The sequence below is a fragment of the Molossus molossus genome, unplaced genomic scaffold (genome assembly GCF_014108415.1).
Source record: "Molossus molossus isolate mMolMol1 unplaced genomic scaffold, mMolMol1.p scaffold_m16_p_19, whole genome shotgun sequence".
NCBI lineage: Eukaryota > Metazoa > Chordata > Mammalia > Chiroptera > Molossidae > Molossus > Molossus molossus.
Window position 1 is genome coordinate 44656121 of NW_023425354.1, and position 15435 is coordinate 44671555.

General features: G+C 37.6%; 2 protein-coding genes across 2 annotated transcripts in view; both read right to left on the bottom strand.

The window, feature by feature from the left end:
- ANKFY1 (ankyrin repeat and FYVE domain containing 1) overlaps nucleotides 1-1379 on the bottom strand; it is an 80925-nt gene extending 79546 nt beyond the window's left edge. Inside the window, exon 1 of the mRNA XM_036267801.1 lies at nucleotides 1257-1379. The gene's annotated coding sequence lies outside the window, so the exon portion shown is untranslated. The remainder of the gene's footprint in view (nucleotides 1-1256) is intronic.
- Nucleotides 1380-6697: 5318 nt separating this feature from the next.
- The window catches only part of UBE2G1 (ubiquitin conjugating enzyme E2 G1), a 103131-nt gene continuing 94393 nt past the window's right edge, over nucleotides 6698-15435 (bottom strand). Inside the window, exons 5-6 of the mRNA XM_036268448.1 lie at nucleotides 14627-14749; nucleotides 6698-7187 (exon numbers count right to left, since the gene is read on the bottom strand). Coding sequence (XP_036124341.1) covers nucleotides 14663-14749 — 87 coding nt within the window. The 3' untranslated portion in view covers nucleotides 6698-7187; nucleotides 14627-14662. The remainder of the gene's footprint in view (nucleotides 7188-14626; nucleotides 14750-15435) is intronic.

Below are 15435 nucleotides of genomic sequence, written 5' to 3' on the forward strand. Positions count from 1 at the left end.
CTAGGAGATGCACATTTGAGAGAGAAGAGGAAGGGGAAGGGGGAGGGCACCTGTATTTTTTCTAGCAAAACTCAGCCATCTGGCTGCAAAAGCAGAGAATACAGTTTATAGCATTTGCCCAGGGCTTGGGGTTTATTCCCTAAAATAAATTGAGAATGCTGTGAGAATACAGCTCAGGTGCAGACTGTATAAGGGCTGATGTAAAGAGTCCTAAAACTGCAGGTCTCCGTAATATTAAAGACCAGTGCAGTGCAAACAAGGAAGTGAGAGCCCTGTGGTTAGGGTGGCAACCTGAAGTTATAAGTTAAATAACAGTAGGAAAGAATGTTATAGTAGGTGAAGTGAAGTGAGAAGCTAAGAAAATTAGATACTGGAATTTAGAGCTAGGGAAAGAAGGAGACCATAAACCAGGTGCTAATATCTTTAGTGAACATGTGATTGACTAATAGCAAAAAGAGAGAGAACTAAAGAGTAATAAACGGAATAGCATGAGACCTTTCAAAAAAGATTTTGTCAAAGGAGAATCAAAAGAATGCTGCATGTACCCATTCCTGGAAGCATCAACAGTTAAGCACTGCAGGGAAAGTGGTGGCCTTGGGGAAGAGCCAATGGTAAGAGATGATAGGTTGAAGGAAAGATCTGAGAACAGGATGAGGGTCAGAACAGAAAAAGGAGATCTGAATTTGGAAAAGTTTTAGGTGCTTCCAAGATGAAGCATTAGTGGGTACTGAGGTAAAGTGGAGAAGAAATTCGGGGTTTAGAACATGGAAACTTAGGGTCATGGATTAAAATTTTGAGGAAGAGTAATTCTGGCTGAGGGTTCTCTGGGAGATGGGAGGGAAGAGGGTATTGAAATATGTAAGAATAATAGTATGCTCAGGGAAATGATGTTCCACTTGTGGTGGGAAACTAAAGATGTGAAGAAGGTATGGGCAGAGAGGTGCTTGTGGGAGCTGCTCTGAGTATGCAGCACTTAGACTAAGGAAGGGAGGGGGATACTGTACTTGCCAGACTCAAAGGAGGTGCCCTAGCTCAAAGTTTCCCTGTCAAGCATGGGTTGTAAGTGTGCCAAATGTGAGCCCCTAGGGCCATCAGGGTGGCCAAGCAAGCCAGACTCCTCTGGTCACAAGCAGCCTCATTTGTTTTATTTCAACAGTACCCTACAAATATTTTCTGGGTCACAACATAAAAAAGACATAGAAGTGGTTGAAAAGGACTGTTATAACAGATGCCTGGCTTTGTAGCATATGACTTACCTTTGCTTTACCAACACCAGCCTAGCTAGCATCTGGTATACATACAGCAGCTGTTCAGAATGTTTGATGAATTGTTACCACTGCGACCTATACTGGGAGTCTGGAGAACTGGGTTCAAGTTTGACTCTGCAACTGATTTGCTGTGTTGATCCTGGGCAAGTCCTTGCAAGCTTTACACTGCCATCTCAGACTCTCCATCTATTTCAAGAGGGAGTTGGACTAGAATCCATGGTTCTTAATGATTTGGAAGGTCATGACCCTTGGAGAATTTGATGAAAATCGTCTGTGGGCCCTTGTCTTCTGAGTGGGCTCTCACTAGCTTGAATCCACCAAGCTATAGACTTCTTAACAAAGCTGTAAAATAAAGCATTTGCAGTACTCAGTGAACTACAACACCCAACAGGCATGGATGGAGTTACGTTAGATATAACCTGAAATACAGTCATCTTGAAAAACTTGAGCACTAGAAAACATGGTTCATTTTAGACCGAATTCAGGTTTTGCTATCAGATTAAGAGAAACTTAATGTGGAGTTATCTCAGGCAGGGAACACGAAGTACAGAAGGGATAAATGCTGACTGCATTTATTGAGTACAAGGGTACAGACTTTCTGGGGAGGCAGTGCCATATCATGGGAGGAGGAGGGAGGGAGGGAATCACTAGGCTGGTGGTCCAGTGAATCAGGTTCAAGTACCAGCCTCAACACATCCACTCCCTATGTTCCTGAGGTAAGGGGTAACGGCACCCAATATGTAAGGCAAGTTGTGGAGCTGAATCCTAGTTGTGAAATTTGCGTGCTCTTGACAAATTTAACTGAACCTATTTCCTCATGAGAAACTATTATTTTGAAGGATCAATGTAAGAATTTGGCTACATCTTTTATGCAACCTAGCACAAGCCAGCCATGAAGTAGCTCAATAAATAGGAACTGGTACTCTAGGAATAAATGAGATGTCCCAAGTGCTATTTTATACTTATTACTAATGGATACTGCTGGGAAGGGAAAAATCAAGTATATTTCCTATGGCTTTCTGTGCAGCTTCTATGTCTATGTGTCTGGCTGCCTTTTGTGAATCTTTTCCTTCTCCTTCAGTTTATTCTACCTATGTGAATAGGTTGAAAATTCTCTAATCCAGTGGTTCTCAACATTCCTAATGCTGCAACCCTTTAATACAGTTCCTCGTGTTGTGGTAACCCCAACCATAAAATTATAAAATTATTTTTGTTGCTATTTCATAACTGTAATTTTGCGACCCCTGTGAAAGGGTTGTTTGACCCCCAAAGATGTGAAGAAGATATGGGCAGAGAGGTCTAATCATTTCATTACAGCTCAGTGTGATGTGCTGACTCAACAAGCCAAAAAGCCTAATCCTACCTTGGCAGATTACACACATCTGAAACTGAGCAACCAAAAATACCTGATCCTGGAAATAACTTGCTCTGCAAACTGAATCCTGTTGGTTTGCAGTCCTCCAGAAAATGAAAAATTTTAATTTAATAAGGTGGTTACAGCACTATGTCTATGAGGGGTTGGGAGAAAATCAACTGGTCCTTACTCAAAGCCTAGTTAGTGCCTGGCACACAGTAGGCACACCCCAAACCTAATTTGCATTAGAAGCAGCATGCAAACAAAAACTTTTTTTGCTATGTACTTTGAATAGATGGTTACACATAAAACAAAGTTCAGGAACATCATTCACACCCTCCCAAAATAGTTTTATTTCAAATATATTTACCAGAGAAATCAAACTTGGAAAATAACTTCCAAGACTGGTCAGTGTGGCTCAGAGGTTGAGAGTTGACCCATGCACCAAGAGGTCATCATTCAGTTCCCAGTCAGAGCACATGCCCAAGTTGTGGGCCAGATCCCCAGTGGGGGGCGTGCAAGAGGCAGCCAACTGATGTTCTCTCTCACTGATGTTTCTATCCCTCCCTCCCTCCCTTTCTCTCTCTCTAAATAAATCAATAAAAAAAAAAATTTTAAACAAGCTTAAATCATAAAAAAAAAAAAGAGAGAGAGAAAGAAAATGACTCCCAATCTTCCCCAACTGCTCTCAAGGATTTTCTCGTTTTTAACTCACCTCCATGTCCTTTTCTCAGTTTGTAAGGAAGAGGCCTAATAGAAGACACTCGAAACTTTAATCAAGACAAATGAGCTTGCAACACCTAACACTCTAAGAAATATAGTAAGGATGCCGGGTGAGAAGCTGAATATTAACATCCTATTAAAAACAAACAAACAAAAAAGTAAAGTACTGTTTTGCTTCTTTTGCCACTAAGTGGTCCTGGGCAGGTATTTGGGCCAAGTGTGCCCATCTGTTTAAAGGAGAGAAGGCAGAGCCTGGCTCAGTGGATTGAGCATCGTCCCATGGACTGAGAGGTCCCAATTCGATGACCAGTTAGGGCACATGCCTGGGATTATAGGCTCGATCACTGGTGGGGGGCGTGCAGGAGGCAGGCAATTAATGTTTCTCTCTCATCGATATTTCTCTCTTCCCCACCCCCTCTCAAAAAAATCAATAAAAACATATTTTAAAAATAAAGGAGAGAAGGTGATGATTGAGATAAGATTGTGCCTGTGGTCTCTTCCAGTTCACATTTGAGTCTGGGTCTTCACCTTTTGCTTATTATATTCATAACAGAATCAGTTTAGGCTGAAGACAACATTTCCAATAATGCTCTAATGTATACCCATTTTATTTAGATTCTAAATCAGCATCACAGAAAACTCTGATTAAAGAGTACTAGAAAATTCAAGACCATTATATCAGGTTGGAAGTTAACTTCCCACTCTCTGGTTCCCTCCTTAAATGAACTTTTAAAAATAATTTATCAAGGTTCCCCTGTGGACCTTTTGGTATCATGTGCTGTTTATATAGAAAGAATCCCACAACTTGCTTTGGAGACCTGCATCCTAAAACCAAAATAGCTCATGATACAGCCTCTAAGTCATCATTTATTGATTTATAGAGCCCCATCACATGATCGAGGTGCTTTACAATACAGTAAACATCACAACAGAACTCACATAGTTAAATACAATCAACAAATTACAGAGCTAAAAACTGGAACGAAGCAACATTTTGTCAGATTTCAAAGACGCTGAGAAGTGGCAGTACAAAAAAGGTAATTCCACCAACTGGAGACCATACGGGCAAAGATACACAGGCACCACAACCCAAAATGGGCAGATTTGTAAAGGGTGAGTATATAAAATTTCACAACCAGGAATGAAAGCCATTAAAAAATACTATGACACACCCAAGTGATCCAGTGGAACCAGTGGAATAACCTCACAAAGACATTACACCTTATGACAAGAAAACCAACCTCATATGGATTTTAAACTCACAAAGGGGCCAAAAAGCCGCTGAGATCATCTGTCCTATTATGAACAGACTGAAATCTATAAGCCTTTATAAGAACTGGGAATAAATTTAGGAAGCAGCCAAAATTCAATAATCCATAAGACTGTGGAGAAGTCGATAGTTGGCACAAAGTTAGAAAGAAAAATCCTTTTCCTAAAGCAGAGAGTACTCACCTTCACACTAATGGCAAGGCACTGGTGGGACAACAGCCACCTGGATCAGTGTCACCCAAGTGTGATTTAATAACAAATATAGAGACATTTAAATTCACACTGTCAGATGAACTCTTGGAAAGGCACAGAAGTCACCTCTGACAGAGGAAAAGAAGTGAAAACATCTATCAAGGCCTGTGTTTCCCTATGTAGCATGGTCAGGGCACCAGGTGGGAAGGAGTGTGAAGAGAGGTGCACTCATTTACGGCTCTCCCTTCTACTCCCCTAGATCTAAACTCTAAACACATATGGTTATACCAAAGTAATTGCGTTAAAGTGGCACGTGAAGTTCAAGAATAGTTGTCCCTGAGTTACTAGGCCATTTGCCACTCCCTGAAGAGTCAGATTGCTAGGTTTTCACTCTACAGATTGCTAGGCAGAATTTTAACAGAGAGCAGTATTCAGACTCCATTTTGTCATGACCACCACCATGTGAACAATTTCTGATTTAAGAGTAAAGGGATTATGTTCAAAATCCCAGGTAGGTATGCATTACTGGCACTTTGGGGCAACAATTCTTAAGTCTGGGGAAAAAAAAGTTCTTGAAGAAATTGGGCCACAATGAATAAAATAAAAGATTTTCACATTCAGTCATTCCACATTTATGGATTTTTATAATGCTCCAGAAAGGAGAACAGCCTGGGATTTAGAAAAATCATTTCTCTACGGTGACTACACCCTTAACCATTTTACTTCTGCATTAAAAAGGACATGCAAAGTTAGTACAGAACTAGGCTACTTGCAGGAATTCTTTCACTCTTCTGCCGAAGTATTTCTCCAAACTCCACAGAGCAGAGATGCACCAATTCTCACTGATTCTCACAATTAAACACCATGTTCCATCTGGTACTGTCTCAAGTTCTATCCCTTATATGCCAAAGACTACTTCCCAATCCCAACCTCATACCAAACAGAGAAGAATATGGACCTGCCTTTAACACTGTATGTGCTCATTTTACCATTTCCTTAAGCTGTTTTAGAAAACGTATGAAATATATTTATGCTCAAACATTAATAAAATCCAAGTGCATTATGTCAGTGACAGAATTTATGTCATATAGCAAAGCAATAATAATGCTTTGAGATTCACATAAGAATCTAGATAGAGACAAATATATATACTGCCATGGCCATGTGATTTTCAAGTATCAAACGTTTGTTTGCATAAGGAATCAACCTGAGATTTTTCTAAACTGCACTTCTCTGGCATTCAGTATTATAACCTTCATTTAATACAATAAAAGCCAACAACTTGACAATTATTGGAAAAAAATTATATTTTGGAAGAACTCACTACATAGGGTGACAGAATTCCAAAATCAAATTACATGAAAATATACATTGCAATTTCTTTGTACAATAAGTGAGAAAAATCTGCAGTATAGAAGAATAGAGGCAAAGAAAATATGAAGGTCTGAGAAGGGTATGCGGGTAAATGGCATTTTTAATAGCAAACCCAGAAGTAGAAAGCTGTAGCTGTGCATGCTTTATTCATCGAACCTTAACATTAGGTAACTGGAGGGCAAAAATAAAACCAAATTAGAATTTTGTATAGTTTGGGGTAAATTTCATTAAGTTGAATTCAGAACCAACTCTTTTTAGTTCTTGGGAATAATGACAGTTCAAGAGCTCTCAACAGCCAAAAAATGTTATTGCTTCATCCAATCCAAGTGATGGGTGCAACTAGAATACAAAAAGGACAAAGCACCTAGTGATGACCACTTCTCCGAAGTCATCATTAAGAATCAAGTAGCTGCTTATTAAGTATTTCAGTACTGGAACTAAATGATTTGAAAACTTTCTGGCAGATAGAAGAGATAAACACAAAGGGGAGTGTGTCAAAACAAAGAAGATACAAAAGTTTAGTAAATGAAAAGAGTTTTTAATGAAGCCTCAATGGTTTAAAGGAAATTAAATGGAAACTTTTAATCCTAATTGCTTTTCATCTGACATGCTTTAATGAGTCTTTTAAAACATAAGAAACAATGAGTAGGGGAAGAAAACCTGCTAAAATCTTTTGGAATTTACACGATTCTTATTCTACTACAAGAAAGCATTATTTGGTACAAGGTGTATTTGTGGATGTACATGAATAGTATATATATTATCCGGATCATGTTGTGCTATGTACAGGTCTTTACAATTCTTCCTGAAGGTTAAAACAGTTCATTAGAATTCAAAATGCGTAATCATCTGTAAGTTGGCACTTGTTAGGCTCTTGTCAGCATTGATACTGGCATGTTTTATTGCAGCCCAGTTCCAGCCAGTGTTTGCCAACTTGTTACACCAGAAGTCCAGCAATAGGTGGGTAGAGTGCAGGAAAAACAGTGCCATGTTTCTCAATTGGAGACCTACAATAAAACAAACAGCATTATATAATAAGTTTATAAATTACAAAAGAATCGATTATAAATTTTATTCATATGCTAATGCTATTTCTTTAAAAACAAATTCTGAATTTAATTTTAAGCTGACTTTTGTGCTCATCCAATATGGTAGTCACATATGGTCACTTACTTCACTTTAAATTTAAATGACAGTAAATAAAAATTTAAATTTAGTTCCTTGGTCACACTAGCCACATTTCAAGTGTTCAAGATAGCCAGTAACTACCATATTGGACAGTACAGATATAGAATATTTTCAATCAGTGTAGAAATTTTTATTGTACAGCCTTAATTTAGATTTTTGTTTCCTTTTTGGTTTTTTTTTGGTGGTATGTGCCCCTAGCAGAAACCGAACCCGGGACTCTCTAATCCACAGGCCGACGCTCAACAACTGAGCCAAACTGGCCAGGGCCTTAATTTAGATTTTTCAATGCTCCAACTATATTTCAACCTATATATTATATCTAGAGTCAAAATAGAAGAATTGCCAAAATGTCAAGTGATTTAGAAATTTTCAAGTATTAATATTAACAAAAACAATTTAAGATTGCCACACTTCTCAACTTGCTAAATTTTATCCAATTTTCTAAGTTCAGTCCAAACACATTTTCTCCATGAAGCCTATTCCAATTAGTTTTCTATCTGCTGGTCTCATGCCTCTATTAGCCCAGAAGTCAATAACCACATCTAAAGAAAAACAACTACCACCTTATCGAAGGCTTATTATGTGCCAAGCAGTGTACAAGGTGCTTTATAAACTTATATAATGCTCATAATCACCACATGAAGGAGTTTTGCCCTATTTTACCGAGAAAAGTGAGACAAGGCCACATAGCTAATAAGTGGCAGATCTTCCTGCTCAAAAAGTTAAGAAAACACTAATTACCAAAAAAAAAAAAAGTATCTTTTTAATGACTGACGTCTCAGAGCCTTTATTATATTAACATGTGCTTTGAACATATAGGAGGAGCAAGGGGAGGGGGCAGGGAGGAGAACACCTACTAATGTTAACACCAAATCAAGTGTTTCAGAAAACTGTATTGTGTGCCAAGCACAAAGATGGGCACAAAGAACTTGAATAGAAGATGACTCGGAATTCAAGACATGTAGCTTTAAACTCCTAATAAAGCAGTCAAATGTACTTGGAACTATGGATATATTTAACTCACTTCAGTATGTCTTCTAAAGCCCTGATTAAAGTATCAATCTTAAATCACCCAAATTCAACCATACCAAAGCTCTGTTATGGGTAGAAAAAGATCTATAGGCCTGTCTGTGGCCCTACATTGTGCCTGGCTCCTGAACAGAAGTACCGCTAAATTTTTTTCCAAAGGGATGTACCAATCAATGTAAATGGTCCCTAGCAAAGCAATGAATGAACCAAATATGAATGTATCACCTTCAGCAGAATCAGGTTCTACCATCTGCACACAAATACATATATCTGCATACTTCTTAAATTAGAAAATCTAAAGACATATGACACCTACTGAAACTCAAGAGACACTGTTATAGAATAGGCACTACAAGTTTTAGGTAATGTTATTTGAATGTTTTTCCAAGGACTATATTGTGCTCAAATTAATCCCCAGCCTACTGATCTCTTAGTGCTCAAACAGAACTGGGTACAGAGCTTGGGCATTGAGTAATCATTCCCCTGTGACAAGAACAAGAAATTTCAGGGCCACAAAAGAATCAATTAAAAACTGTTTCATGAGATTTTTAAAGAAAAATACTCCAGAGAGGACTAACTGATAAAAGTCATTAAATACCTAAAATCAGGCAATCCACCCTTTTAATAGTGAGGATCCAGCCTTTATTTATTTTTAATATGTTTTTAATGATTTTTTTTTTAAGCAAGAGAGAAAGGAAGAGAGATATAAACATCGATATGTGAGAGAGAGAGACAATGAACAACTGCCTCCTGCATGCCACCTACTGGGGATCGAGCTGGCAACCCAGGCATGTGCCCTGACAGGGAATCAGAGAATTCTCAGTCCATGGGACAAGGCTCTATCCACTGAGCCACACCTGCTTGGCAGATCCCAGCTTTAAATAGCATTAGCTTCCTTCAGCAGGAACAGAAATATCTATTTTTCCCCCTTTCAATAAAATGCATTTCAACAGAGAAAAAGCCTCAGTAGAGAAAAAGTTTGTTGTTCTTTTTTATATAAAGATTAATGTGAAAATTAATTACCTGCAGAACACTGTAATTAAATGGCACTGACCTAAAACAGTCATTTACATTTTTGTAAGCATATATCATTTCTAACCTAAAATATATTCAACTGTTGTTAAAAATCACAGTTTTTATATTAACTGAGATTATCAACCATATGTCTTTATGAAATAATTTGAGTATCTGTTTTTTGATTCCAACCTTCTCTTATTATTCCTGACTTTAACCTACAAATCTGGAGAGGGCTCTCCTCAAAAGAATGTGTCTTGTTCCATTTATTTCTAAAACTACAATCAAATCATTCACTTTCTATGTGGACATACAACTTAATCTTTTTAAAAGGCTCTAAAAATACAAAGCAGACAAGTATGCTTCCAAATAAAAATCACTTTTTGATGTCATAGACAACAATAAAAGTAACCACTCAGTGTTATGTGCTCAAATAATCTCAACCATTATTTTTTTTAGAGAAAAAGGAAGAAAGAGAGATAGAAACATTGATGTGAGAGAGAGAAATCGACCCACTGCCTCCTTCACACCCCCTACTGGGTACTGAGCCCCAAAACCAGGCATGTGCCCTGACCGGGAATCGAAAGCAAGTCCATGAGTTAAACAGCTTAGTATCAAGGAAGTTTTCCCCATCACTTTCACACAGATGCTACCAAAAGTTCCAATTCATACTAAACTGCCACTTAGTATACTACGAGACAACAACTCTCCCCCCCATCACCAATTCATTTTTTGCCCCAAAATTGATTCTTATGTCTTATTCTTTTAAATTAATTTATTTTTGTTACAAATGTTTCTCCTTTTCCCCCCACTGATACCCCACTTCCCCTCCCTCCCCACCCTGTCCCCAGCTTTGTCCATGTCCATTGTTCATGCATATAAGTTCTGTAGTTTATCTCCCACCCCCCGTCTTCTGGGGATTGTCAGTCTGTACCCCACTTCCACATCTCTGGGACTACCCCATTCCTCAGACTGTTATGTTCATTATATTCCATAAATGAGATCATGTGGTATTTGTCTTTTTCTGCTTGGCTTGTTTCACTTAGGATAATACTTTCCAGGTCCCTCCATGTCGTCTCAAAGGATAAGAGATCTTTCTTTCTTATAGCTGCAAGTTACTCCATTGTATATATATACCACTGCTTTTTTATCCATTCGTCTACTGATGGACATTTGAGCTGTTTCCAGATCTTAGCTATTGTAAATAGTGCTGCTATGAACATGGGGGACATATATTCTTTCTGATTGGTGTTTCAGGCTTCTTAGGGTATATTCCTAGGAATGGGATCACTGGGTCACAAATGGCAGATCAATTTTTAGTTTTTTGAGGTAACACCATATTGTTTTCCATAGTGGCTGCACCAGTCTGCATTCCCATCAGCAGTGTACTAGAGTCCCCTTTTCTCCATACCCTCGCTAACACTTGTTTATTTGTTGATGGCGACCATTCTGACAGGTGTGAGGTGTTACCTCGTTGTTTTGTCTTATTCTTTTTCTTATGTCATGGCATTGCTGACCATCCATATCCACTTTGTTTCTGAGGTATATAATACCTCACTCTCCTTGTGGCCAACCAGCCCACATATTTCTGTCTGTTTCTTCCTTCTGTCCCTCAGTGTGGAAACAGTACAACGTGCTGTCCTTGGCCCTAGTAAGTATTGCTCTCTATAACAAGTAAATTTTCTTTTTTTTAAAAAAAATTAATGTATTTATTTTTGTTACAGATGTTTCTCCTTTATCTCCCATTGACACCCTCCTCCCCGCTCCCGTCCCCACCCCACCTTCACAGTATTGTTGTCTGTGTCCATTGGTTATGCACCAAATGAATTTTCATTTCACCAGCAGCTCTATGTCCAACCTCTGTCCATCCTAACCATTTAGTTTGGATGACTTCTCTAAGCCATGCTCTGCTTCTACTCCCATTAGAGCTCTTAATGTGGTATTTTTTTATCCTCCCCCGAGGACGTTTTTCCATTTTTTGTTCAGATAGAGTGGGGGAGGGAGGGAGGGAGAGAGGGAGAGAGAGGGAGAGAGAGAGAGAGAGAGAGAGAAACAACGACGTGAAAGGGACAGATTGAGTGGCTGCCTCCCACATGACCCAACCAGGGATGGGACAAACTGCAACTGAGGTACGTGCCCTTAGCAAGAATCGAACCCTGGTCTCTCTGGACAGCAGGCCGACGCTCTAACTGCTGAGCCAAACTGGCCAGGGCAACCCTACCCTACCTTTTTTATGCCTGATCTAACTGGCTAAATTAACAGCTTTTTTAAAAATATATATGTTTTTATTGATTTTTTAGAGAGAAAGAAAGGGAGAGATAGAAACATTGATGTGAGAGAACCATCAATCACCTGCCTCCTGCACACACCCCACCGAAGATCAAGCCTGCAACCCAGGCAAGTGCCCTGATAGGGAATTGAAGTGGGACCTCTCAGTCCATGGGACGACGTTCAATTCACTGAACCACACCAGCCGGGTGGCCAGGATAATTTATCTATAGAATGCTATTGTGCCCTTGCAAAAAGTAGGCAATTAACAAATATTCATTAATAAGAATTGAAATGCTCTGTGTCACCTGTTCAAAAAGGAAGCAGATATGCCCTGGCTGATTTGGCTTAGTGGTTAGAGCATCGGCCCCGTTGGGTTTGATTCCTGGTCAAGGGCATCTACCTGGGTTGTAGGTTCAATCACCAGCCCCGTCAGGGTCAACCTAACAATGAGTTTCTTTCACACTGATGTTTTACTTTCTTTCACTCTCCCTTTCCACTCTATCTAAAAACAACAATGGAAAAATATCCTCGGGTGAGGATTAACAAAAAAAGGGAAGCAGATATATATATTATTGAGCTAGCAAAATATCAAAAGATACTGTTAAATAAAAAATATAGAAAAAAGCCTGAGCTTAATGGTAACATAAGAAACAGTAACTAAAATTAATCACTGAAAAAAATGAGTGTATTAATTTCTCATTTAAAATTCTGTTCTATTAAGGACTCCAGATGCCACAATAGTACAAAGCTGTTAAAATGCATGCTGAATGTATCTGGAGTATGTACTTGCAACTTTAAAGAAGGATGCTTTGTTATGAATGTGTGAACAGTGCTGACTTATGTTAGTGAAGATTTTCAATTTTTGCTTCCATACTCCTTAATTATAACTTGTTAGTTTAGCTTCATGATTAACAGTATATTTTGTTTTTCAATTAACCTATTCTATGCAATGAGGTATTTTGATTCAACATTATTTTTTGCCTCTTTTTGATAAGTGAACTTTAATCTTGATAAATATCAAAGACATGTGAATGTTATGATCAAGTATAAATTAACTCCAATCCTACTAGCAAAGAAGATAATATATAATTCCTTAAAAATTTGTTTATGACACTTCATTAGTACTTATTTAATTTACAATATACTATCAAGGTAAATATAATAAAATTCCTGGTTATTTCCTAAATTTATAAAGCACTGTTTATATAAGGTAAAATCATACATAAGCTTATGCTTTAATATGTTATTTTGTTCCTCATCAATTCTTTGTTGTCACCAAGCCCTTTTCGGATTTGAAAATGGTATGAATAAGGAAAACAAGTCCTGAGTATGTTTGTTGTTCCTAAGATTTTTGTCATACCCATAAACCAACCGATACAATGAGCGAGCTTTGTGAAGACTAATATGTCAGCTGTATCCAGGACAAATATCCAGGATGAAGTACAGGAAGGCCTGAAGGATGTTCAATACCAGCAGACTAAGGCAAAGTCTAGTAACAAAAGCTTGATCTAAGGTGGTAGAAAGCAAGTCAAATAAGGGAAAAGACACGGAACACTGAATAGATGTACTAGAGGTATCACAAATAAGGATAGATATAAACAAGATGAAAAACAAATAATTTTTTTTTTTGGTAGAAGTAACAGAAAGAAGTTAATTTTCAGCATTTCAGGTTATTATAGAGATCTAAAAGTAGACCTGAGTCTTTCAAGAAATTAGAGATAGCAAACATAAAAGCAGAATGAGGGTGAATAGCTTTACTCCTGATTTGAACCTTTGGATTTGATACATTTATTCATAAAAAAATAAATAAAAATTAAAACAGTGTGATACTGGTTCAGGGACAGACAAACCAACCAATGAAACATAGAAAGGCCAGAAATAGAACAACACATACACAGAAATGTAATTTTATAACATAACCAACACTGTATATTGGTGTTGAAAAGATGGACTTGTCAATAAATGACGTAGTCAAGAGCTGTACATCGGGAGGATGAGAGGGTAAAGTCGAACTTCTACCTCATATCATGTACCAATAAATTTCAGTGGATTCAACACATATATAAAAGGCACCTACAAAACTTTTAGAAGACATTATGTAATAGTAGCATTGTGACGGCAGGGAAGAATCTAAGATACAAAAAGTAAAATTCATACAGGAAAGGACTAATAAATTCAGCTGCATTAAAATGAAAAACCTCTGTGCAAAGATACCATAAAGAAAGTGAACTGACAAGAATACAAATCAATAACTTAATAGGAAAAACAGTCCAAAGACCAGAACAGGCAATTTCACAGAGGAAACATCAATGGTCAGACATACGAAACAATGTGCAATTGCACTGGTAATTAGGGCAACCACTTCAAGTAATAATAATTTATTATTTTACACCTTCCTAATAAAAAATTTTGCAGAAGTCTGATAATAACAAATGTTGGAGAGGATATGGAGCAAATGGAATTCTATCCTTGCCAACAGGAGTATAAACAGATGCAACATCTTAGAAAATAATTTGGCATTATCTAGTCAAAGTGACTAGATTCTCCTTTACCATACATAATATAAAATATGAAGAGACAAATATAAAAAACTTCAGTGTTCAGCAGTGGTCAAGATGATAAACCAAAAGGTAAAATGGAAGAAACTGTTGAAATAAGCACTTTATCACTAGAAATTTTACCATCTCTCATTTCTGAAAAGAAATAGACTGCTACCATACTAACCAGTTTGGTACATCTAGTTAAAAACAGTTGGGTCTAATAAAGGAAAAACCAAGTAAGTTATACTGTTTCTGTTGAAAAACTGCAAATTACTGGATACTGTCACTAGAAAATGAAGCCAGTGAAAGAAGCAATGCAAATAAATAAATCACATAATTTCCCAAAATATGTATGACATTTATAAAAAGGCAAAATAATAGTATGATTTTTAAAATGAACTTACCCTGAAATAAGTGAAGTTACAGCTATGAAATAAATGTCACTCAAAAGCAGTCTCTTGGCTTTTTCTTACACAGCGGGCAACTTTCCTTTTGAATTCTCCATTTCTGTCTTCCCTCCATTCTTTCTGTAGGTACACAAGTGATAGATCAACTGAGTTTGTGCAAATTCCTATATTATAATTTGAAATACTAATTTTACTTTGTTATTGTTAATCCTTATCTGAGGATATTTTTCCATTGATTTTTAGACAGAGTAGAAGGGAAGGAGGGAGAGAGAGAGAGAAATATCAATGTGAGAGAGACATGGATTGGTTGCCTCTTGCATGACCCCCACAGGGGCTGAGGATGGAACCTGCAATCCAGGTATATGCCCTTTACTGAGGGCATATGCCCAAACCTGAGACCCTTTGGTCCTCAGGCCAACACTATAATCGCTGAGCCAAACCAACCATGGCGCTAATTTTACTTTTGAATATAATGCTTTGGAAATAAGGTAAAAAAGTAGTTAAAAATACTTTTGCAAGGCACTCTGCAGGGATAATAGAATAGACATCCCCCATGCATATCACCTCTCCAAGCAAATTTCTCTTAAAAAAGAAAAAAGATCATAAGGAACATTAAGAAAACATACTGGCCAGGCCATCCGCATTTTATATAAATGAAGAACCTATAAATTCAACAGGGCAAAAAAGCACATATGTTTATCTATTTGCTCTCCTGAAACCATATTAAAATAATTGTATGGGGTTCTTTTCCAAAGATGTAAATCCTCAATATCAAAGAAAATGGCAGAAAACTTATTTAATAAAAG